Source organism: Copadichromis virginalis, linkage group LG12 (genome assembly GCF_057382275.1).
Source record: "Copadichromis virginalis isolate Kocher_CV1m ecotype Utaka linkage group LG12, C_Virginalis_male_GT1.1, whole genome shotgun sequence".
Taxonomy (NCBI): Eukaryota; Metazoa; Chordata; class Actinopteri; order Cichliformes; family Cichlidae; genus Copadichromis; species Copadichromis virginalis.
This window is the reverse complement of record NC_140629.1, coordinates 22,332,670-22,358,076: the sequence shown is the minus strand read 5'-3', so window position 1 is coordinate 22,358,076 and position 25,407 is coordinate 22,332,670. Positions and strand designations below refer to the sequence as shown.

The 25,407-nt window shown below is 42.7% G+C and overlaps 1 protein-coding gene and 1 long non-coding RNA gene across 3 annotated transcripts in view; one reads left to right on the top strand and one right to left on the bottom strand.

Moving 5' to 3' along the window:
• osbp2b (oxysterol binding protein 2b) overlaps positions 1 to 23,316 on the bottom strand; it is a 53,063-nt gene extending 29,747 nt beyond the window's left edge. Inside the window, exons 1-2 of one of the 2 annotated variants that reach the window (XM_085475424.1) lie at positions 22,756 to 23,316; positions 16,680 to 16,888 (exon numbers count right to left, since the gene is read on the bottom strand). In XM_085475424.1, coding sequence (XP_085331550.1) covers positions 16,680 to 16,888; positions 22,756 to 22,913 — 367 coding nt within the window. In that variant the 5' untranslated portion in view covers positions 22,914 to 23,316. Of the gene's footprint in view, positions 1 to 16,679; positions 16,889 to 19,026; positions 19,161 to 22,755 lie in introns of those variants that run through there. The other variant, XM_085475425.1, reaches the window with a different exon arrangement.
• The window catches only part of LOC146697010 (uncharacterized), a 69,856-nt gene that overhangs the window by 32,441 nt on the left and 12,008 nt on the right, over positions 1 to 25,407 (top strand). The gene's annotated exons all lie outside the window — the stretch shown is intronic.

Sequence of the window (25,407 nt, the reverse complement as noted above, 5' to 3'; positions counted from 1 at the left end):
GGCATTACCTTACATTCAAATAATCATAGCACTTAAAGAATTTGTTGTGTGCTTTAAATGTCAAGTTATATTTCAGGACTCTTTTTCTATTATTCATACTGATCTAATGAAGGTCCAGTCAAAATAGCCATATTTGCTGAAAGAGGGTAATTTCCTGATATCTAATCAGTTGTGTGAGACAATACATTTGGACAACGGGTTATTGTCGGGCCCTGACACAGTCTCTTATTTCAACATAAATGCCCTTTATGTTTCCTGATGTTTCAGATATCCACATAGAGGGAAGATACATTTATTTTTATTTTATTAAAGCTAAACCTGTCACTTTGCAGAAAACATTAGCAAATTGGGATACGAGTCTCTTTTAGAAACATGAACACTCCTTCTTTAGGAACATAGGGAAAAGCACTGAAAGTATGCCTCTTTTACAGATGGTGACTTAAATGAAGAAAAAAAAAAAAACCATAGTAACAAACATATAGTGATTTTCTGGGGTTTTTTTTAGATTGAGTGTTTTTTGTGGGGTAAGTTGATAGTGCTTTCAAATGATATAAAGCACTTATATTTTTTTTAAGACCTTCTCAGGGTTTAAAGGTGAACCAACTAACTGGGCCAACTGAAAAATGAATTAAAGTCCCTGGCAGTGCATCCTTTCTACAAAAAGATATTCCCTCATTTGGAATTTTGATGAAGGTGGTAGAGGTTGTTGCCTAAAAGCTCACATGGGTGTTCAACATCTGCATTAGCATTTGCTTCACATCGTTTTCATACTTGTCACAATATTCAGTGACTCCTTATATCCTATGGATTAGGGCGTTGTCATCCTGGAAGAGTCCACTTCCTTAAGGTTAATGTTTCATCATGGGGCAAAGGTGATCCCTCAGAACAACTTTGTATCGATTTGCAGTCATCCTCTCCTGTACGAGCACGAGAGGACACGAATGATGTCAGCTAGTGGTCATGTTTTTCCCATAATCAGTTACTTGTCTCTATGTACAGTATGCAGTAATGCAATTACATGTTATAAGGTTCGTGTTTGTAAATTATTTGTTTTAAATGAAAAGTCCAGATTTTTGTATTATATGTATTGAAAACACGCCCTTTCTTATCACAAGACGTGTAAACTTGAGACCACTCAATTTCCATCATAAAGAGTTTGTTTCAGAACAGACAGCAGAGAAAGGAGGGATGACAGTTTTGCTGTTGGGTATTTTGATGGAGTGTGCATGAGTAAAGAAAGAAATGAGAAACAGTGGAGGGAACAAGCTAGACAAAGAGCCAGGATGAGTCCCAGGGGAGATAACTGTAATCCTGGCCAGTAATTGCCAACTGGCTCCATACCTCCCCTGAGATACATCACAAGGAGATAAACTGAGGAGACAGCAGGTTAAAACCAGTAGCATGGCACTCCACAAGCAAATGAGAAACTGTGCAGTGTAACCCATCACTGTCCCCAGAGCTCTGCAGTACAGCCCTGGCGGTGCATCCGATCGAACCCTCTCAGAAAGCAGCAAACAAAAGAAACGATTAACGCCAAACTGCAGCAACTGTGCACGAGTTTGAAGTTACAAACATAATCTGCTAGGACAAAGAAAGAAAGAAAGAAAGAAAGAAAGAAAGAAAGAAAGAAAGAAAGAAAACAATCAGTCTGCTGACTACTAAACTATAGGTTTATATTGTGGTATGCTGAGTAAATTCAATTGACAAATTCCCAGTTGGTGCATCAGAGCTGCGAGAGTTAAATAGCTCCAGCTTTACTGCATGCACAGTCTGAAGGTTGAGGTCATTAATTATCCTACAACCTCAGAATACAAACTGAGCTCTACTACGCAGGTCTAGTCACACATGACATGGATATCAGGGTACTGCAGCAGTTAAAAAAAAAAAAAAAAAAAAATGGCACTCAACAGCAAAATGCAAAGCCTGTGTTTGTCATTTGAAACAGTCTGCAGTGATTTATTTGGAGGCTAATGTGTGCTATATTTGCAAAATTGAAAGGATGTATTCGTGAATAGATGTTCCCACACATAAGGCCTTCATTTATGACAATGCAAAATGCTGCTCAGGCCACTACATGAAGAGAAGGAGGGCGGTCTATGAAAGCTCTTCAGTTTGACCCACAGCTAGTATATATACTTTAAACATAACAGCAACAAACTCACTAGTTGAGATTTTCATGAAATCCAGCATGTTTTCATGTAATGGTCTCGCTAATTAGTCGTGAAGCATCTTCAGATACAAGTGTGATTCACAGGAAATGGTCCACTCAAAATGTAGCCACAATGACATCATGCATTGATTAGTGGAGTTTCTACTACATCTTCGTGTTTTTAAAATATGAAGAGGAAATACTTACTGGGAAACAAAGATGACAGTGTGAGGCAGCCATGCTCTAAAGCTTCATAATCTTATTGGACGACAATCTCTCCTAAATACTGACTGAGTCATTAGACATCTTACAGTCAGGCACTAATGTTACAATTAAAAGGTAAAATAGTTCATGAATATATGGCTCACAAGTGTCGTTACTTTTTTGGAAATGATATGGGCATAAAAGGCATTCTCTGTTATTTCCAATCATCTTCGTGAACATTTAAATTAGATGTATAAGGAGGTCGCTAGATTACACTCAGCATTGTTGGCATTAAAATTCATCCTTACAATAAGGAATACATTTCCTTTCACAACTAAAACCAAAACTGTCCTACAAACAGTGACACTGGCATAGCAGTCAACAAAATATGATTGTCACATGTGGTGTGTTTACAGTGGGTCATGTGGTATATTGGTAAAATACGATCTTATTACTCGGGCTGCCGCATTTGTTGCTTGTTTCAGCAATGCCCTGTTACAGTGAACTGAGTGGTTTCCACAACTATGGCTTAATAATTTTTAGAAAACTTCTAAAAACATGTCTTTATATTGCTCGACTCCAATGGAGGCCAACTTTCTTAATCTTATAATTTCTTGACAACAAAAAACAGACAATTCAGATTATTTTATTTTATATGTTTATTTATATCTATGTGTGTTTTTATATATACTCACTGGCTACTTTATTGCATACACCTGTTATATTCCTCATTACTGTATCAGCTAATCACATGGCATTGGGGCATGGTTAAGATACCCTCAGGGAAGAAGCATGATTTATGTCACTTTAAATGTGGTATGGCTGTTGGAGCCAGATGGAGTGATCTATTTCAGAAACTGTTGATCTGCTGGGATTTTCCCTCAGAACCACCTCTAGACAGTAACTCGATGGACCAACACATCGAATTCACCAGGGATGATATGAAAAATGACAAGCTTCTTAGGTGTGAGATTTCCATCAGTAGTGGTGCACATTTAAAAGTCGAAGTGTACCGTAAATACTGATCCACACGCGTAGGTTTAAGGTTTGACTCTCATCGTCTACTGCAGCACAAACTGGGTGTCATCAGGACACTACAATACAGACCGAACACAGATACAGCGACCAGGGAAGCAGAAGAACATCATATCAAGAAGGCCCTGAGTAAATGTGGTTATCCCAGCTGGACATTTGTCAAAGCTTGGAAAACATCTAAAGAAAGCTCCAGCTGTTCCAGGAAAGAAGAAGAACAACTATTGCCTAAGCGAAAACCCTTAGTGATTCCTTATGTGTCAGGAATATCGGAACAGTTGCGATGCATTTTCTCCAAACACTGCATATCTGTGGCTTTTAAACACCAAAACACGCTGCGCCAAAAATTGGTCCACCTCAAAGATCTGGTCCCCCAACACAAACAGAGTATTATATTGCGTACACTGTTAAGTGCCAGGAGGCACAACACAGAAGAGCTAACTCGTCAGGCCAGGACTCTGCAGTCTATTTACACCTACAGGCCAGTTGACACTCTTTCAATGATAAGGATGTACACATCCTGAACAGGGAGGAAGGCTGGTTTGAGCGGGGAGTCAAAGAGGCCATTTATGTGAAAAGGGAAAGACCATCTCTGAATCGAGGAGGGGGCCTAAGGGTACATCTTTCACCATCTTACAATGCTGTGATTGCGGCCATTCCCCAAATCTCTGTGAATGGTACTCGTGGTCATTGATCAATGATCATGACAATTTGTATATTAATGATCAAGAAACTCGCCTCACAGCCCATTGTTCATTCAATGGTGCTAGTTTCAGTCTTTATGTAAATGTACTGTTTATAAGGTTGGGGAAACCTGCAGTCAGCTGAGAATGAAGAAGTCACTTGGATGTGTAATGAAACATCCAACATTTCTCCCACTGAAAACACCATGTCCCGATGAACAGAATCGACTTTTTGGGATTTCCTTACCTGGATGATTAAGCATGCATCAAGACAACCGCCTCTATAGTTTATAGGTGAATGGTCCGAAAAAGAGAAAACATCCACTGAGCAGCAGCTCTCTGGATTAAAATGCCTTGTTGATGTCAGAGGTCAGACAAATATGACTGGACTGATTCCAACTTATAGAAAGACAACAGTAACTAAAATAATCACAAGTTACAACACATGTGTGCAGAAAAGCATCTCTGAATGCACAACAGGTAGAACCTTGAAGCAGATGGGCTATAGCAGCAGATGACCACACCTGTTCGTGAGCTAAGAACAGGAAACTGAGGCTACCATTTGCATAGGGACACTAAAATTGTACAAAGAAGATTGGGAAAATATTGCGGTCTGCTGAGTTTGAATTTCTGCTACAACTTTTAGATAGTTAGGTCAGAATATGACAAAAACAACCTAAAACCAAGGATCCACCCTGCCTTGCATCAAGAGTTCAGGCTGCTGTTGCTGGTGTAATTGTTTGGAGGATATTTTTTGGCACCCTTTGGGCATCTTCGTACTGACTGAGCATCATTTAAACCCCACTGTCCGAGTATTCTTGTTGACCATGTCCATCACTTGACCACAGTGTACCTATCCTATCTTCTAATGGCCGCTTCAAGCACAGTGTCACGAATAATCTCAAACTGGGTTCTTCAACATAAAGAGGAGTCCATTGGGCTCAAAGGGTCTCCATAGTCACTGGATACCAATCCAAAAGAGCACCTTTGGGATGTAGTGGAACAGCAGGTTCACATCATGGATGGTCAGCCAACAAATCTGCAGCAACTGTGCAATGCGATCATGTTAATATGGATCAAAATCTCAGAGGAATGTTTCCAGCACTGTATTGAATCTGTACCCTGAAGAATTAAAACAGTTCTGAAGGCAAAAAGGAATCCAACCTGGTACCAGCAACATGTACCTAATAAAGAGTCATGAGTGCATGTGCTGGTAAGCTCACTGGCATAATTAAGAAGTGCATCTAGAAAAAAAAAAGGAGGGATGAACATGTCTTTGCAACACAAATGAATAAATATCAGAGTCTCTGTGATGCTCAGATTTCAGGACAGTTTCAGCTTTATGGTTTCTCTTTCTGTCAACATGGGTCAAATAAGTTTACTGAAGTACAGTACATTGTTTTTAGTGTCCAACACTTTGTCATCTCAGAGGTAATTTCACAAAAAAAAAAAGAAAGAAAAAAAAAAAAAAAAGGTGGGTGTATATTAGTAACTACATTTAATTAAATATTACATCAAAACAGACAATCCCAGACATTACATTACATCAACCTTCATTTCTTTAATATCCCCGTTTCAAATTTCAAAATATCAGTGAACACCGTCTCTTCTGAGGCTTTGGGAGATATGACACTAATAGTACACACCCATATATTTAAAGTACAATGCAACAAGCATGTAGGGTTTTGATTTATTCCATTAAACACTTTTCAGTACTGTTAGCACTATTAGTTTGTCCTTGAAGGAATCCAATTTATTGCTTTTGGACCAGATATTTGTGATGCATTGATCCAGACTCTTGTTCTTTATGCAGTTTCATCACTTGCATTCACATTACAGAAAATGTGTGGAAGTCTAGTATGAAAAGGACTGCACTGTATTAGATCATAAAACACCAGGAGCTACACTACTTATGCCAACCTCATTTGAGTGAACAAACAGACAAAGCGCGGGGACTGGGAGCCCAGGGCTTAAGAGCACAGCTGTTCAACTCCACACTGTCCAACTCTGCCGTGGGCAGGAAAGCAATAGATGAAGTGAGAGACCTGGAAGAGACAGTATAAAATGGATAGACACATTTTATACTGAGGGGAGATGCGATGGCTGAGAAATTTAGCATTGTTGCTCCAAAGATAACCATGTAGTCATTTACACATGCATTTGTTCTGCAAGAAATCTGTTACCAGTATATTATAGCTATAATTTCCTATAAGTGTTAAATGGGGGAAACAAAGTTATACTGATCTGTAGACATAACAGAGACTTATTATCCACCATCCTACTACAATATGTAAATAACAGGTTCTAGGACCCTGGGATACACAGGACCTCCCAGTTTACAGTTTGTGATGGTGCAGTGAACTCTACACACATAATATGTGTACACAGACACACACTGCCAATACGCAGGCCTGGCATGCTCTGTCTCATCCATATGCAAATGTAAGGTGGAGCAGGCGCAAAGAAGAGAGAGGAAATGAATGTGAGTAAGAGCAGCACAGGAGAAAGAAGGGTAAGAGAAGAAAGGACTGCATGCAGCTAAGAGGGCAAGAAAGATGACACACCGCTCTTTCTACAGCATGAGGTGCTGCATTGTTAAAGTAGGCTGCGGGAGCGTAGGGAGCCGAGACAGCAGATAGGAGACACAGAGAGAGGGAGAGATGGATGGAGGAATGACAGCTATCTTTCAAACGTAAGATGACGAGCAGATGGCGGAATGAGGAAGCTTTCGCTGTTGGACCGCGAGGAGTGTGACGGCTCTATGTTGCCGTGCTGTAGTTTTAGCCAAAACTGTACTGACCCTGGTTGAGTGAACTCAGGCAGCCTGAGTTGCAGAGGGAGCGGATGGTCCCCGGCTCCCAGCAGCGCCGGCCCTTCATCCCACTCTGCGGGCCCGATCCCACGCCACGCTTCCCGAGACGCAGTGTTGCCCTCAGATGCTACATAATCCCAGAGAAGGGTGGGCTGAAGCAGCAACTTTTCCTGTTCAGCATTGCAGCGTGCACACAGTTACATGCATACTCACGCACATGCAGCACACAATTACAATAATGCCAGGAGCGAAGCGGGCACCCCGCTTGTAATTCCTCTTTCTTATACCTTGTCCCTGTCTCTCAGAAACACTCGTGCACTCTGCATACACACTTTCCCATAGCTCGGCACATTTACAATTCCCCTCCACATGCTTCTCTCTGTGCAGTGCAGACTGAAGATGGAGGGAGGGAGAGAGGGAGTGAGTGAAGCAGAGAGGAGATAGGACTCGGCAGCCAGCAGTCATCTACACAACTGAGCCCAATATACACCGTTTCCTCTCTGTTACTGCCTGCCTGATGCTTTGGCAGCTTGATGACAGAAGGCAACAATTATTCACAAATTGTAATGGCAGAGATTGCAAAACACAGTGTTGGGTTTGTAAATAAAAAGCATATGATCAGACACAAGGACGTGTCATAGTTGTGGAAACCACTCAAGGGCATAAAGGTCAAAAGCAATAACCCCAATAAAATGTCCATTTCCACTTCTACTGATTGATGTATCCCTCCAGTGTTAATGTCATAATCCTTTATCAGAATCATTAAAGTGCTCATCTTGCAGCTGACTATGAAGTCACTCTAAAATCTAACCTCCTATCAGTGTCACTATACAACACAGAGGAATTCATGCTGTAGGATGATTTCGGCTACTATAACTGTCCTCAGTCCATGACTTTTCAAAATAAAGTGAAGGTTGCAATATTACTGCCAGTGTGAGCGTCACAGTGTGCTGTACATCAAAGTCACCTACATGAAGCAGTTTCGACATCCTGCTTCTGCATTCATCAATTTACTTTTACCATAATTACATCATGACATTGTTGATCCTAGATTGCGGCTCACTGGACAATAGAATCAAACAGATTTCAAACGTTTCTTTATTCAGATATCTTTATAATATAATTTAGCAATATTAATAGTCATTTAGAACAAAAGGGAAATTACACCCCAACACCATCTGACTTCCAAAACAACAGACATTTTTAACACCAAACTATACAGGTAAAGATTCAATAAGGAAAACTCAGGATTAAGAGCCTCTTTACCAGTGACATACACGTACCCAGTGCTCTTTTTGCATGCCTACTTGTTCTCAGTACTGCTTGTCTTTTTAATTTAATTCCAGTTTAATTATCAAGCCATTCTATTAACAACGGCTCCAGACTGTAGTGGTTAACATATTTATCTAACAGGCAAATGATCCCAATAAAACTCTGAGAGGGTTGGGTCAGGAAACACAAAAAAAAGCTGTCCCAATCAAATATTCAGAGCCCTGTGTTGTGGCGAGCCCTCAGTGAAACTTCAGATGTTGCATCAATAATCCCATTAAAGCCATGCACTTGGGTCCAAATTTATCATTTTGATACATACAGGATACATTCATTAATTATAGTGTAATTGTTTCAAAGATTATTTGCATAAAACCACTCCCAAATAAAGTATTTATATCATATTTTATGCAATTTTACGATCAGCTGAAACTCCAGTCCACAATTTCAAAATCTTTTACAGCCCAAACTGTTATTAATGACTCACAAAGAGTTTACTTTTCCAGGCTAGTATTGGAAAAATGTGCATTGTTTCTATAGAATAGCATAGGTCCATTTCAGGGCCTAAGTTATTCCTTTGATTAAAACCACTACTAGTCCCTACTGTAAAACCTTTGTTGTAGATGTTCTGCAGAAATATCTGGTAACAGCACAAACAGTGAACAGGAGAGAGGCTGTAAGTGAGGTGAGAGAAGTGCTGACGAGGAAAGACTGTTGGACTGTAAATAAAAAATGTCATCTAAGTGTCTTGGGGCATGTTCAGGGGGGAATGAAGCATGAAACTACAATTAATTTCACACTTAACCTTCATCATTTCTTTACTTCACTGCAGTTCAGTTTAGCCATGCAAAAAGAGCACAACCCTCTGCTGGCTTGGAGTGATATGCATCAGCTTCATAAACGCATTTTTTCCTTAGTATTAAGCTTTCTGACATCACCCTTGATGTAAATCAATCTAAGATCCAATTTATCCACGATAATAAATACATATTTTAATATAGGCACCTGAATCGAACTAATAGCTGCTAAATATTACAATTATTAACAGATTTTTTACATTCAGAAATTCAGTGCAAATATCAAATGATCTTCTTTTGAGAAAGTTTATTTTCTCCTGGAGGACACACAGATGAAGGGCAAGGCATCTGAGAGACAAACTAAAGCGAACGATGGTGTTTAAAGAGCATAAGTAACAGTCTCATTAGTCTAATTGCTGCATTAGGAAGCAGTAACCCAAACACACACAGCCTCCACGGCCTGGACGCGCAGAGCTCATTAAAACCAGTAAAACATTTCAAGAGCGAGAGTCGTGGGAAAAATGTAAGATGGCATTTTAAAAGTCTCATGCTGAATATGAGATTATTTGAAGCACTAGAAGCCACATAAATGTTATTGAGCCACATAAAGGACCACATTGTGCGATACACTGTACCTCCTCGCCATCGCCGGGGAAACAAGACCACTTACATTTAAGAACCGGAAATACAAAATTTGACTTTAGTGAAATATAAGCCAAAAGAAGACCTCTTAATGCACCGAGGCTCCTGTAGCGATGATAACGCACTCATCCGAAGGAGGTGGAAGATCTTTAATTAACCACAAATGTAAGAGTTAAGACTAATTGCTTCCTGTCTCAGCCTGCACTGCCTTATAGTAAGACGGCCAAACGTCACTTTAACGATTTAACGGTTGCAAACAGACGCTATGAATGGCCCACGCAGAAGAGTGAAATTAAAGCAGATTCTCGGTACGCTGGGGCAATGAATCATCCAGCCCCACTGACAATAAACTCCAGGTATGATCTCTGCATGGCAGATGCTAGTGTTGACACTGCAAGTACATCTATGGTGTGCCTTTAAACTTTTAGGCACGGTTTATTTCAAGAATATCTTGACACGTGTCTTGAAATGCATTCAAAATTTTGAAGAGATAATCTTATCCAAAGAGGACTAACCTTCTGTCAGAGGCTACGTAATTATCTCAGTGTGTCTATCACACACACACGCGATAGTCTCTGTGTGTAAAGTCTGAAATACTCTGGAGTTTTAGGATCTTATTTTAGACTTAAGTGTTTGATTTAATCTATATGTAAATATTTTTTATACTCCTGCCCAGGATCTTCCTCCAGCACAGACACAGAGAATAAATAATGAACCATCTTAATAAGCATAGCGCTCAGTCAAACGGCTATTGACCAGGGCTACTGACAGGTCAGGTTTTTGAAACCACAGCTCATTAGAAGCCAAGTTTCAGTTCAGCGTTATCCGTGGGTTGTCTTGTGTGTACACTTTAATCAGCTTAAGGTCAGGACTCTTTCTAAACCGGCAACATTTCAGCAATCAAAAGATTCTTTGAATGGTTGATTTCAGAGCTTGAGTGACTTATTATCACATTGAATGACCTGACATCTCTTTAAACAGATACCTTTATTTCCCAGTAGAACAGAAAAAATGAAAGAAGAGAAATCAGAGGTCGCAAGCTGTCAAAACACTGAGTCAGCGTGTGTGCAATGAATAATACACTTGTGCTAAAATTCCTCTTTTTGTTTCGTGACTGCAAATTGCTGAAGGTCTATGTTGTTGTCATGGTGTCCTGTGGTGCTACAACATGTTGCTGCAATACATAACTCATTATAGCGCTTGCTGTAATGGGAGTTCATGTCGAATGCAGAGATGTCTTTCCATTCAGATCGCTTACCTTCACATTCATAAAAACGATAATCATGTAGGTTTAGGATTGAAGCTTGAAAATGAAACTCCAAATCAATAAATAAAGAAATCAAAGACTTAAAAAAATTTATTTACCGTTCTGCTTTATGTCACCCCTGCTCAGCTGTAATCTGTAAGTGGCCACAAAGAACAAGGTTTTTATTACTGGGTTAGATTAAACTGATGGTTGACAGCGCATAATCGTACTCTAGCAACTGGAATGATTAGGTATTAGTTTTGGATATATCAGCTTCAGTTTAATAGTAAAAATAATGTGTCATGGCACTGAAGAGTCAAATTTGGGAAGAAAGGTCAATTAAGTCACTGTGAATGTGCCGTGGTTATTGGTGCCAGATAGGTTGGTCTAAGGATTTCATAAAGTGCTGATTTCCTGCGACTTTCCCACATGACAGAGAATGATAAGAAAAAAATAGAAACCAGTGAGCGGAAGTTCTCTGGGCAAAAATGCTTGGAAGGCAACATTAACTCAAGTAACCACTTGTTACAACCAAGGTATACAGATGTGTCAAATTAACACTTACAAGACTTAGGTTGCTTCAGTTTAACAGCAGCAATTTCAAACACCAAGCGTGCTGATTTAGCATCAGGACCCAAAGCAACGTGTTTGCCCAGTAAAAGTTATCTTTACTGCTGACTAAGAGAAGAGTAAATTGCCATCTCTGTTCTTTCCAGACAGCAGTCACCTACAGGCAGGGTGATTCAGAGTTCGTTCAGCATGATTATCCTAAAAAGGAGACTGTTTACCACAAACTGTTTCAAAATACAGTGGCAGAGGAAGACGGGAAGGAAAAAGAGACAATGCCATGCATTTTTAAGTCAACGCATGACAATGGATTCGTTCAGTTTAGGTTGTTTACAGTGAAAAAAAACAAACAAAAACATCACAAAGTGGGGGCTTAAAGAGAATGTCACATCAGTGGGAGAAAAGACAGGTGGCGTCTAACTCCAAAATCAATGTGTCAGCATGGCTGGCATTATGTAGGCCATGCTGGAAAGGAAGCCAGAGTGCAGAAAGGTTAAATCCACCGTGAGGCAGTAAAAGATTTGATTTCATACGGTTTCCTTTTCTGTCTGTAATCATTTGTAAAGGTAACAGGAAGTTAAATATGGCAGAAAACACAGAGGAGAAAAGAAAAAGACTATCAGACTCGTATCATTTCTGCCTGGTTGACTGTTTGGACAACCACAGCTTTTAGGCTCGCTGTGAAGCCTGGCTTCAGTTGTGTTTGTTATGTCACACGCCTGAAAGTAGCTCTGATCTCTCCGTCTCCATCTCCCTTGTCTTTGGGGACTGAGCTGATCTTGCAAATCAACCTCAGCCAGCACACCCGTCTACATCCAAGGCAAACAAGGGGAAGCAATTCAGTGCACAGCCACAGGAGAACTTAATTGATGAAGATAATAGGCACACCATCTGTCATTTCATAACATCCTTCACAGGCTCAGAAAGTAGCATTTCATGGCTAGAGCTCATTGCAGATGAAGCAGCTGCAGCATAATTGGGAAATTGTTTTGTTGTTTTTGTGTTTTGTTCACCAAATATGTCAAGGTGTAGTTTTTGGCTCTATGGTGATAACAGCAAATGTGAATGTTTAACATAAGAGCTAAAAGAAAAAAAGAAAAAAAAAAGAAAAACACTTTTTCCCAATAAAAAAATAATAGTAAAAATCATATACTAGACAAAATCATCAAGTTATTGATGCAAAGACACATTACTAGTTCAGATTTACTGCCATGTAGGCTGATGTTGCACACATTATGACTGTCCTCTAATCAGTCTCCTTCCCTGCCCTAAAAGGTTCATTTACCCTAAACGTCAAATGATGCACAGCTTTCTATTCAATTTCTATATATTATATATTAATCATTTCCCCATTCTGCTTAAACACCTTCAATGTCACCTACTAAGCACAGAAATAACACTTAAACCACCACTAGTTCCACACTGATGAGTTATCACTTCAAATGATCAAAAAACAAACAAAAACACAAATACAATAGCTGACACATGATAAATACACAGCAAGATCTAAATCATCCTAACCAGATATCCAAGTCTGAGTGTGCACACACACAGATTCCTGAGGACAACACAAATGGAAGAAAAGCCATTTACTTACAGGAGGGAGACCTTATGCTGCTTGTATCATCACCCACTACTTGGCAGGACAATCACAATTATTTAAGCAACAGAGAGCAGGTGGAGAGGGGAGAGTTGAAGAAAGATGATGATGGTTATTCCATTCCGACCTAAACCCTGGATGCAAAGCAGCACAACCTGCTCAGTGAGAGAGCCGGGAAAGACGGAGAGAGGGAGAGAGAGGGAGAGGGGGTGGGGCGGGAAAATCAGACAGCGCGAGGGATGGTGAGAATATAAGAGGGTTAAAAAATTTTAAAAAAAAAAACAATGTAGTCAGTTCACACCAAGAGGTGGGGAGCAGGGAGAGGTGATCTTGATGAAAATAAATAACTGAGAGAAGCATGTTTAAAAGGCAATACTTGATCAGTGCTCTCTTCACCTTTGAAAATATGCTGAAGGCTTCAGGACCTTGGACAGAGCTCTCTCTTTGCAACTAAAGATAATGCAACAGGGGACAGAAAGAAAAATAACTGATCCACTTCCAGTTTATGTGTCACCAGAGTCAGTAAGTTGTACTGCTTATAGATTAGACACCCAGTGCAGATCAATGCACTGCTTTTTGAAAACTCCAGACTCACATCTTCTTGCACGCCTGATGGATTGGTGTCTGATACCGATGCCAACCTGATCTGCATCTGTCTGAGTTCACTCAGAGAAACACCCGAGTAGATGACTACTACAAGAGTGAATTCCTCTTCTTCTTTTTAAACTTCCAGTAAACCATTTTACTATCCACTAAAATTTATCAAGAAAAAAAATAATAGCTTGTGCTAAATTTACAGGCTCGGCAGTGTCAGGCTGTGATCCCACTTTCACAAGCCGTGAAGACAAGGCAGAGCAACCCAGGAGAGAGGTCACAGTGAAGTGAGGGAAACACTGCCACCTGCTGAGCTCATATGCCTTAGATTTCAGCAAGTAGTCTCAGTTAGAAAGCCAATCTCAGCCTAAATTAAGACAATACGCACACGAGAAAAGTCAGCCAAATGGAAAAGCAGCAGAAGTGACACCAGCATTCATTAAGGCAACTGACTGAAAGATCAGGTCAGGTCTACACAAGATCAATCTTATTGCCGGCTGACAGCGAGAGACTTGAAATCCAGTAAATTATACAGAAGACCTAAAGAATAAGGGCCTAAAAATTACACTGCACTGCATGTCTAAGCAAAGTAACAGTAGGCAACGTCAAGGATTTCACTTTGTCAGTTCTGCTCTGTATTGACACGCAAGTCATGTTGTGCTCGTGGCTCCCCCGAGGAGACAGAGAGGGAAGAGCGAGTTAGTAAATGCAGGCGCCTGGTCACTGATCCATGTTTGCTCATGGATAAAGAACAATATGCTCTGCATTACGCTGGAAACAAAACTCACCACAAATATAATGTTGACACTTTTTCCTGACTGACATGCAGCAAGTTAAGACGATATGAATACACTCAGCAGAAGTTGACAGATATTTAAATTCAAACAAACTCACTGCATCATCGAGTTACAAAGTCTAATGTTTGGCAGGTAATAACAGCATTTATGCAGCAAATATTGATTTCAGGCTCTACGATTGTATATGAACCATTTAACAAAGTCTCAGACTGACAGTTTCACTCTCTATCATGTGCTATGAAAGCAACAGCATACCCTGAGTGACTACTGCAGCGCACACAGGTGCTTTTTTTTTTCCTGTGACTTCCTGTTTTAAAACGAGCATACATTCTGAATTATTACACAGCCTATTTAAACACCTTCTATGGGCCTTGACTTAAAGTATAACCGCTAACGGGATCTTTGTGGTGATGTCAGCTTGGACCTGAGACTTTTAAAGCCTGCCTGTGAAAACAAGACGTGTTGTTAAAGTGGTGGTTAAAACGTTTCTACAGTAGGAAACAAACTTCTTTAAAAACTTCTTTGGGGCAAAGTCAGCAAACTTTTTAAGTGGACTATATGCAGTTTTTGTATCCTAATGTGCGTTGAAATTAAAGTTAATTCAAAAATAACTGGCCAAATAAATGACCAGAGCTGTTTGGCTGCTTGAATTTAAAAGGACTTTGCTGAAGAGGCACAAAAAGAATGCTGTGTTGCACTATGGGAGCTGTAGGATGCAGCATTTTAGGAGTTTGGGACACACTATGGATTAAAAAGTCGCAGTGTGTGCCTCTTTGATTTTGTGCGTGTGTATATAAATGGACTGGCAATATATGGCACTTTCTTAGTCTTAGACTACTCAAAACATTTTACAACACTGTAAGCCACTCATGGCATTTATGCACATAATCATACAGTGAGTGCTTCATCGCTCACACACTGATGGATGCATGGGGGCAGTTTGGGGTTCAGGATCTTGATCTTGTGAGAACCAGTCCATGTGCCATCACTGTCATTTTGATTGCCTCCATTTTAAATGAGAAAATCTACTATTTGTATAATTACATTAGAGTAAAATATGTAGTAAAATGCTTCAGGGTTACATGGATGTTTTTATAATACCTTTCATATTCCTCTATAAATAAAAACGTTGCTAGTGTTTTACAAATATCTCTTTAAAACAGCCTTTACACTGCAATTGTAAATGTGTCACACCTATCGAAGCTTGTCTCAACTTCATATATAAAAAAATAAAAATCACATTGTGTCTTACAAACCTTTCCTGCATAGTATTTTTTCAAAAATCCCCATTAAATGGAAACTGCTTTGTGTCTATGTCACCCGCTCTGGATTATGAACTACCAATGAGACACCAGGGAAACCAAGCTGAGCAAAACTGGTTAAATACACAAAGAAGGTCATGTTCTGTGAAGAAAATAAAGGACATCAAACTGCAGTGGCACAAAAGCTTTAGCTGGACATCAGCATAATGGAACTGGTCACCAAAAATGCACGCACACGCAAACACACACAGCCAAGCTGTTCAATAGCCTAACCTTTTCAAAATACAAATATACAAGCATTCCTGTCCTGCTTACTGGAAGTGATGAGCTGAAAAGCTCTCACATCCCCCTCCTGCCCAAGTCTATATTTAGTGATCTGACTTTCAAATGGAGGCCAGAGCAATATATAGCCTGTCTCAGTCTCTCTAGGCCCTGTCTGCAAAACAAAACATCCAGGCAGAGAGGCTCTGGGACGATGCCAGGGTGAAACGTGAAGAAAAACGGCTCTCCTCGACTTTTCCCACAGCCTTTGACCAGAAACCTTTAATACAAGCACACAAGAATAAGTCCCCTTGGAAAGGAGAGTGTTCTGCTGACAGGAGGTTGAATGGAAGCTTGGTTCTCACAGTCTTATTAGCATACTCCAGTTTGTTGAGTGAGCAGACAGCGCTGCCCTCTCCTGGCTCATAACGGAATGTGAATGACATTAAAGAAGCAGGACAGCTGTGATGAATATCAAATAGCACTGGACACCGGGGACCAGGAACAAAAACAGATATATCCATATTTCTAGACTGGCCTAAAAACTGTGCAGAACTCTGCTTAACCAGTAGTGAAATCACCTGAGATAAACAAGACAAAGGCACACTGTTCTTTTTGCTCAAACTGACTCAGTCCAGCTTGTTATTTATCGGATTCTGACCAGTAACACCTTGCACCACCAGCTCACAGCCATCTTGCCCACAATTTATGTGTTGCAGAGCTATTTTTCTATTTAGGCAGCCGGTTACTACATCTGTCCTTACCAGACTGATCGTTCATCATCCGGATTGCTTTAGCTTTGGCCAACTCCAGTGCCGTGACCCATCTCTGCCGCTCCACTTCTGTGCTGGCCTTCAGATGGTAAGTGCGGCCGCCGCTGCTCAGCACAATATTGCAGGCGTCCTCTGTGTCGATGTGTGCAGTTGCAAGGTTTATAGTTCCTCGGCACGTGTGGGCCATCTCTGCCTGTGTCCTGCAAACAAAACGCCAAGTAGAAAAAGCTGAAAACTTGTTTTGTTTTATTTTTCCCCTGTCTTACAATCACATCATTCAATCCTAACACTGTAAATTCATGTTCATATCCATTACAGCAGGGGTGCAAGTAGGAGAGTGGAAGAGGCATGTGGCCACTAAGAACAAGCAGGGAGGTATCCACGGTGATCGTGTCAGTCAGTTTTCAGGACTGTTCACATTATTTCACTCAATAAACACAACCTTATACATGAAATTACACCTGCATACAAATGGAGCTCCTGATTCACTCAGCGTGACCTGACTGCCCCTGCTGCGAGTGTGTTGAATTGTGGGTATCTGAGTAGCCTGTAAGTCCAACTGTTGCGCATAACAAGGCCTTTGTCTGAGCGAACACAGGCAAACAATGAAGAACAGTGTGAACAAAGAGAGAACAGAGTGTGAGAGGAGGTAAAAATGACAGAGCGATAGTAGGGAGACAGAACCAAAGCAGCAGGACGAGAGATTAGAACAAAGGGTAAAGGGAACAGTGGGTTGTATGAGTTGATGACTATATGTATTGTGTAAATCTTTGACAAAAGTGTACTCCAGGGCTGTTTCTAGCTCAAAATGGGCCTTTGCAGGTGGGAGGGGCACATCAACGCAATTGCTCTGCATATAAGTAAAGCAAAAACAAACAAAAAAAAAAACAAAAAAAAAACTGTACTTAATAGAAATCTATGCAAACATTAGTTATTTCAGTAGTTTTATGCTGAAAAACATACATCCTTTACATGTTTTGATACTTTCCTTTAGTGTGGCTGAATGAAAATATGTAACAGGCAAATACAGAAAATACCCCCAGCTGACCACAGCAGATGTCTGCCCCTCCCTGAGTCTGGTTCTGCCAGAGGTTTCTTCCTGTTAAAGGGAGTTTTTCCTTCCCACTGTTGCCAAGTGTTTGCTAATAGGGGGGTCATCTGATTGTTGGTGTTTTCTCTGGGGTCTTTACCTTACAATATAAAGTGTCTTCAGATGACTGTTGTTGTGATTTGGTGCTATATAAATGAAATCAAATTGAACTGAATTAAAAGGAAAATCCATTTCAATGAGGTTCGTTTAAATACAACTAGTTTTTTTTAATAACTGAAAAGAAAAAAACTCTACAAAAACTATGCACTTAACATTCTGCATTTGAAAACTGTCTGCCTGACATTTTGTCACAGTTAAGTGAACTGAACTGCAGGGCATGGGTAGACCCTCGTGGCCTTTTGAAGCAGGTTTTCAGCCCGACCACAGACTGCTGATTTTGCCGATTAACAGCCTCAACCGGGGAGCAGCAACTAATCAGCAAAATCATATGCTCCACTCGCTCTTGTGAAGTGCAGAGGTTGTGTCAAATGAAACAAAGAGATGCTCAGCCCTCCATGTCACATGTCTGCCTGCTCATACCCTTGGAAACGGCCCCTTTGACGCACCCGTGCAATCATGTGAATTTGTCTGTGGGTCCTAACATCCTTTCATCCATCCTCAGTGAGCTCTCCCTGCCACAAGCAGCTGCCTCTCAGCAGCACTAAGCTCCCCAACAGTTCCGGCCTCAGCTGACACTAACAAGGTGGTTGCCGCCTTGTTGAGTGAGAGTTTGAAGTGTATTTAAAAGTTCTGCCAGGCAGTGGCTTCCCCTATACAGCTTCTCCAGGCTGAAGTCAAGTCTTGTTATAATGCCAGTCCAGAACAAGCGGTTCAGTGTACCCTTCCTCTGGCACTCGGTGCACATCAGTTGCGCAGACAACACCGCACTGTGGCCATGCGAAGCAGCGCGGAGGGGCAGCCGGCAATCCTGAACAGCCCAGATTTCAGCCGAGCTCAGCTGCAGAGTGCCGGATTTAAGTGGGTCAACAAAGGGAATGTGCTGCTGATGAGTAAGATGAGAAGCCACACTGATCGCTTCTGCCCTATGGGGAGGTGAGGCCATGCAAAGGCCATGAAATCATACAGTCAAGGAAACTAAAAAAGAAGCTGGGAAAGAGCGAAAAGAACCACGGAGGCATTAAGGCACTAGCAGAGGGGATAGGGGGAAGGTGAATGTGGGCTGCTGCTGCGGGTAAGCGAGGGGTCCTGCATGTTGCGCTCAGCCAGGAGAGAAATGCAGTGCTTTACCTGTCGGTCCCCTGCGCACAAATCCTCATAAAACACAAATCCACCGATCTGGAGCATGTAATGACAAAACAACAACCAGTGAAGAACACAGAACAGACGGCCGTAAGCATGAAGAGGCACACAGAAGAAGGCAAGGGAGTACCCTGAGCATGAGAACGCACAGTACACAAGTTTGTTATTCTGGCTGCGGGCCCATCACAAGACAGGGAAGAAGCCGGCGACTATGTCATGCTAATGAAAGAAAAGAAAGATAAGGAAACCAAAAGCAATGACACTGCAGCACGGATGGTGTGACATGACCTGCTGAAAAACCAAAACAATGAGATAATGAAAATGTGGCCAGAGCCCCTGATCTCTTCAACATCGCTGTGCTGCCCTCAGCTTGACATAAACACACAAACAAACACACACACTAAGAGATGTACACTCTTTAGCCTGGTGCAAATACCAGAAAACGAGCCCATTAACAAGATTAGATCAGCGCAGCAACATCTCTTGTTCCAGCCACTCTGCTGATGTGTCGGAATAGTAAACAGGATTCAGGCCAGGCTTTACCCTCCAGCTGGGCCGAAGGTTGGCCAGTTTCCCCGCTCCCTCCCCGCCTCCCAGGAGCTGAGAGGTGTGAGCTGTAACGCCAAAACCTGACTTTCCAAAGGGACGCAAGAGGTGCCGCCCCCCCACCGAGCATTTAAATTGATACTATCTAGTTACTCTCCCGCAGCTGAGAAGGAAACATGGAAGGCCTGGTCTAGTATGAAGAGCAAGGCTGGATTTACTGATACAGCAGCTCCAATAGCACTCAAAGCTTTAATACCCTGTAATCTTCCCTAACACACCAAGCTGGATATACTATAAGAGGTGAGAGTATTAAAACTGTGAGGAATAGTCAATTATGCATCTTTTTTTTTTTAAAGAAGTTCATTGAGAAAAGAAGGGAAATATCTCCTGATATTTCTGAGGCTGAAATAAAAGCCAGACAGAGCCGCAGTGTCACAGCCTTAACCAATCAATAACTACCGCCCTGTTGAATCTCTATAAAACTCATTGTAATTTACCAGGAGCAAGTACTGAGTGCGTCAGTCAGCCCACGAACCGTTTCTTATAACCCAGCAGTTGTGTCGCAGCACCAGCTCAAAGAACCAACCCGCTGCTTTATCAACAGCAGGCCTGAATGAAAGGAAACCTTTGGGGGCATTGACTAGTCTTAATTGCCACGTCTGTCAGTACTGATTTATCACAAATACAAAGTACCCTTTTTAAAGGGGGCGGGTGGACCCTGCGAATTATTAAACAAAGCAAAAATGATTAAATGCAGGACAGGCTACATGAGGTTTGATGAAAGTTGTCTTTGCTTTAAAGTGTGTGACACGGTTTAATGTGTTGTGAATTGTATTTCCATTAAATCAGATAACACGCTGATGCAAAGTGACATCGTCTTTCTTCTGATGCTTCAACCTAAAGACAAAAAACAGTCAGAAAACACTTTAACCTAACACGTTGTCACATTTGACTGACTGTTTCCCCTTTACTTCACTCACAAAAGAAGCGCAGACAGTCAGCCAGAGAAGGCGCAACACAAAGCCTGAAGTCAGACACGCACAGTGTGGTCTGCCAGGAAGACAGCAGTGGAGGGGACAGCTCGTTCGCTTCGCTGCCTCTGTGCTCAGATGTCGACGGGCTACCTTTACTCCGGGGACAGCAGTCACCTTACAACATAATGGACTATTAATAGAGGGTAGAGGCAACAGGCATCTTTCCTTTCACCACAAGCACGGGCAGGTGTGGGGCCGCATCTACCACACCTCTGTCAAATAACCCCGCTGGCACGAAAAGACAAAGAGTCTGTTTCAGAAAGTGTGGCATGAAATGGTCTGAAAAGAGATTTGATTGTGTTTCTGCCAGCACACAGAGTAGAGAAAGCTCCCTATTCAATCTCCATTTTTAGTTTTGGAGCTGCAGGAAAACATCGTGAGTCAGAAGTTTGCTTCACAGCCCGGGGAGGCAAAATCGTACTGATGAGCATTCGCCGCGTTATTTGATGTACACAGACGGTTCGCAGGGGACCCTTTAAACAAGCACTCTAACCTCCCAATTAAAGATGACATTTGAAAAAGACATTAACCCAGAGGGATCAACTTATGATTTGCATTATTTTATGGCTGCAAGCAATTACAGAGTGCATTAACACATCATGCTAGAGCCATCTAAACTGTGAAAACATTTAAACTTCACAGTCAAGGCTTTGACTCGCAGCATGGTGAGCAGAGGAAGGTTAATGCCATTAGGTGCACCTTCACTCTTTAATTAGGGAAACTGGGTCAGAGACAGGGCGAACATCTGTTGCTGGAAAAGATCCCACTGATATAAATGCTTTGGTAACATGACAGGCCTCAGTATGACGTACAAACTGCTGAAACCGTCTGTGTACATCAAATAATGCAGGGTGTTTCAGTGTTGACAAAAGCAGCAGCAATAGCAAACAAACAGGTTAAACATGCAACAGCCAAGCAGTGAAAGTGAAAATCAACTAATTTTGCATGACCAAACAGCAGCTCAAGATCTGGCTTTCTGCCTCTGTCCCACCATCTTTGTCAGTATATCAAAGAGGTTTAGGGGGAAAGCTGTGAAGATTATGTCACACAAAGCAGGTACAGCTTTGTTCCAGAGTCTGGTTCTGCCTGATGTTCCTTCCTGCCAAAAGGAGGTTTTTCCTTCTCGCTGTCACCAAGTGTTTGCTCATAAAAGGTCATATGATTGGGGCGTTTCTCTATTATTGTAGGGTCTTTAGCTTATGATATAAAGTGATTTGAGGCGACTGTTCTTTTGATTTGGCTTTATATAAAATAACATAAACTTAATTGAAGCAAGTCTGTAATTCTCATTGCTGTTGCCAAGGAGATTTGTTGATTCTGACTGGCTTTAAATTGAAGTGCTATAGTATAAATCCACGTTACTAACTGAAATAAGCCTAGGAGCTGGCGTGCTTTACGATCCATTCAGAGAGCTCATGTATGAGCTTGAACACCTGCACCTGCGGAAACATGACTCCCGCGGAGAAAGCACCTGATCCACAGGTGCTACTACAGCTAACACTAGCTCGCAGCTACCTGGCTGTGCGATAGGAGCGAGGACAGACGGATAAACGATAGCGACCTTCTCTCGCACAGTATCCCGTTACGGCGATCATACTAAGTGGCTGGGCTCAGTAACGTGACCGTGATGCAATGAATGAATGCACTCTGAAAAGTAACGTGGCGGTCATGTGGCGAAGGTATTTGAGACGGTGAAAGTCACATAAAAAGAAGTATTCAGGGCGAAGGGTTATTAAATGTGTGTTAAAAGCGGCCGGGCACCCTGTCGTGTCGGTCTCCCCGGGCGGACAGCTGGATCTGCAGCCGCCTGACAGCTGATGACAGGAGGCTATCGTGCTAGCTTGGTGTGCTGGCTAACGTCTGCGCCTGCCGTGACATGATTTCCCACTTATTTAAAGGACTAGCTGCCCTATATGTCCCCGTCTGTGTCACTGTCTCTCCGCGCCCAGCTGTCTTTTAAAGAAAATCCTGACTTTCTCCTCCGTCACAGCTCCGGTAGCTAGCTCTAGCCTGCTGCTAAACAGCTGAGGCAGCCAGCTGTAGTGATGCGCCTACACAGAAATGTGAGCACAAGTGGCGTTTACATTTTCCAGGGGGAGGGAGGAGGAAACATACACGCCATGCGTGCGATATTTACCTGTAATATGACAGCAGGCCATTGCTGAGGACAAACCACCGCCGCTGGTAGCCTTTCAGATAATTGGTCCATTTAAAAAGCCAGCCTTTGTAAGTATCCGACCCAGGTGCCGGGGCCGCGGCAGAGGCGGATGCCGAGCCCTTCCCTTGCTCGCTCATCCTCGGCTCCGCCGCACGCCACAGAGTGCTGGATAAACCGGGAGCAGCGGAGACAGGGACACTAGCCCCAGATGGTCCACCAGGGCGAGGACCTTGTCACTGACAAATGAGATCGACGGAAGAGGGTCCGGTGTAGGACGAGAGAAACCACCGTAAACCCCCTTCACATGACGCCGGAATGGACACCGGAGGAAGAACGAGAAGTGATGCCAAGACACTTTGCTGATGCAGACTGCAGAGGATTCAGAGCACAGAGCTGGGCTGGATAGAAGGGAGAGCCCTTACATGGTCTCAGCGTAACCTGACAAGGCTGCCATCAAACTAAATTACTTACATTACGACAGCGATAAACAGTTTGTGGCACCAATTTTAGGGAGAGAGCGGCCGCTACCCCGGCCACTCATTGAGGGGGTTGCACTGAGGGGGAGTGTCCGCTCTATCAATTCAAGTCTATAATTCAGCCCCGCACCACGTGACGTTGTTATCTAAACATTCCTAAACATTTGACATGCGGTTTTGGCTCCTGAATTCTGATCTGATGCTGTCAGATTGAGTAGGGCAGACAAACCAAGTTAATCATCAGTGTTATTAATCCAGCCTGTGCCTTTGCTTATAATCCAGGTCCTAATAAATCAGTGGTACCGGTGCACATCAGGGTGAGACACTTTTGGCACCCTTTTACACATTGAGTGTAGGGCAATCTGCATTTGAAGTAACAAATAAACCACATGACTAAGAAAGCCTGCCCCAGAGCTACTGCCTGCTCTTTGGGGGTTTGCTGTGTTATTACTTAATCTTAAATCCCCGGACTGCCCAGGGTAACCTGTGTCATTTTATTCTTTTAGTTTGTATTATGCTGTCACCTAAATGGGATCGTGATATATATGCACAATAAACAGGGCCACAGATAGAACCAAATAATCATTTTTTCCACCCACCATCACCAGTACAACGAGCATAAGTCTACGCTTTCACAATGTTATACAAATGTTTGTCCCCAGAGTCCGAATGGAATAAAGGGGAAAGGCTTGTAAAGCTGTGGCCTCTGTTTCCTGGAATAATATCCTACAGAAGGAGATGACAATGTCCACTTTAAAGGAGCGAGAGAATAGCTCTTTTGGTCAGTGTGACTGCTTTTGTAATGATCTGTTATTTATCTGTTATATGATTTGCATGTTTGTGTTCAACTGTGTGTACTGAATGTCAGGTGTATGTCTTTCTTTACTTGTCATATTGTTATGTGTTGTATTTAGTCAGGTCCCTCTTGGAAAACGCATGTCTTTCAGTACAGCAGGCCTCCTTTTACAGTACAGAAACATTTATTCAGTTAATTTTCAGTCCATCTAGACTGGATATATCATCACAATGCCACCTTAAATGAACTGAGTTGGTTAAAACTAGTGTGTGTGTGTGTGGGGGGGGGGGGGCGTCAGACACATGTTCGAGCAAAAATCCAGTAACTGGAAGTGTGTTTGATGCTTCTGATGTGGTTCCTGATAACATCGCTTTACCACAAGATGGCAATGTTGTAGAATTGATCCTAATGTGGTGAAGCCATGAAAAACACAAGGAGAAAAAAAAGGGGGACTATGCGCTTACCTGCTGCTCTCTGGCAGGTAGCTCCATGCCCTCCTGGGTTTTAATTGCACCTTAGAACACACATGCATCAACACTACAATGAGCGGGTGGAGGGAGGTTTGGAGTCTTCTCTCACCCCCGTTCTCTGCGGCCTGCTGGAGCGGGGGGGCTAGGAGGAGTTGGCCGTCCAGCTGCGGTCTGGAGTGTGGGGCCTCCCTGCTGCTGCGGAGTCGGGGCGGTCTGCCTCTCCCCACCGCAGGGAAAAGGGTAACACCACCTGGGTCTGGGTGCAGTTCCCCCCTCCAGGGGCAAGGGTACCTAGACCCGGTTCGTAGAGTACGCTTGGGGAGTGTGATCGTGTGTACAGCGTCTCTTTATGTCTGTCTCCATGTTGGTTGAGTGTGGAGTAAGTGCATATGAGAGCATGAGGGTGGGGATGGATGTTTGTGTCTGTGTGTGCCTGTCTGTGTCTATATGTCAGGTTGGGTATCAGACGCCACCTCTCTGGGGACATCTCAGGCCCTCCAAGGTTTGGAGGCCTATCTCCACCCGCCACTTCCCCTGCCAGTGGCGGACTCCCTCAGGTGTCGGTGCGTTGGTGGTTCTTTGTGTCTGGGGGTGGGCGTCCGGGTACACACCGGCTCACTCCTTGGCGGCCGCTTATCGGGGCCTGGAGCCTGGGGCTCGCTCGGGCCACTTCGGAGGTGGGGTGCCCCCGGCCTCTTGGCCTGGGGCTCGGTCACTCAGGCACGGCTGGCTGCCGGCGGAGCTCACGGGCGCGTCACTGCAACCCCCCCTGGCTTCTGCTCGGTGGCTGCTGAGTGAGCCCTCATCTGGGACTCTCCTCAGCTCTTTCTGGGACAGTGGCGCGGCTGCCCCTCTGTTGGTCTTCCTTGGTCTCTTGTGTTCTGGGGGC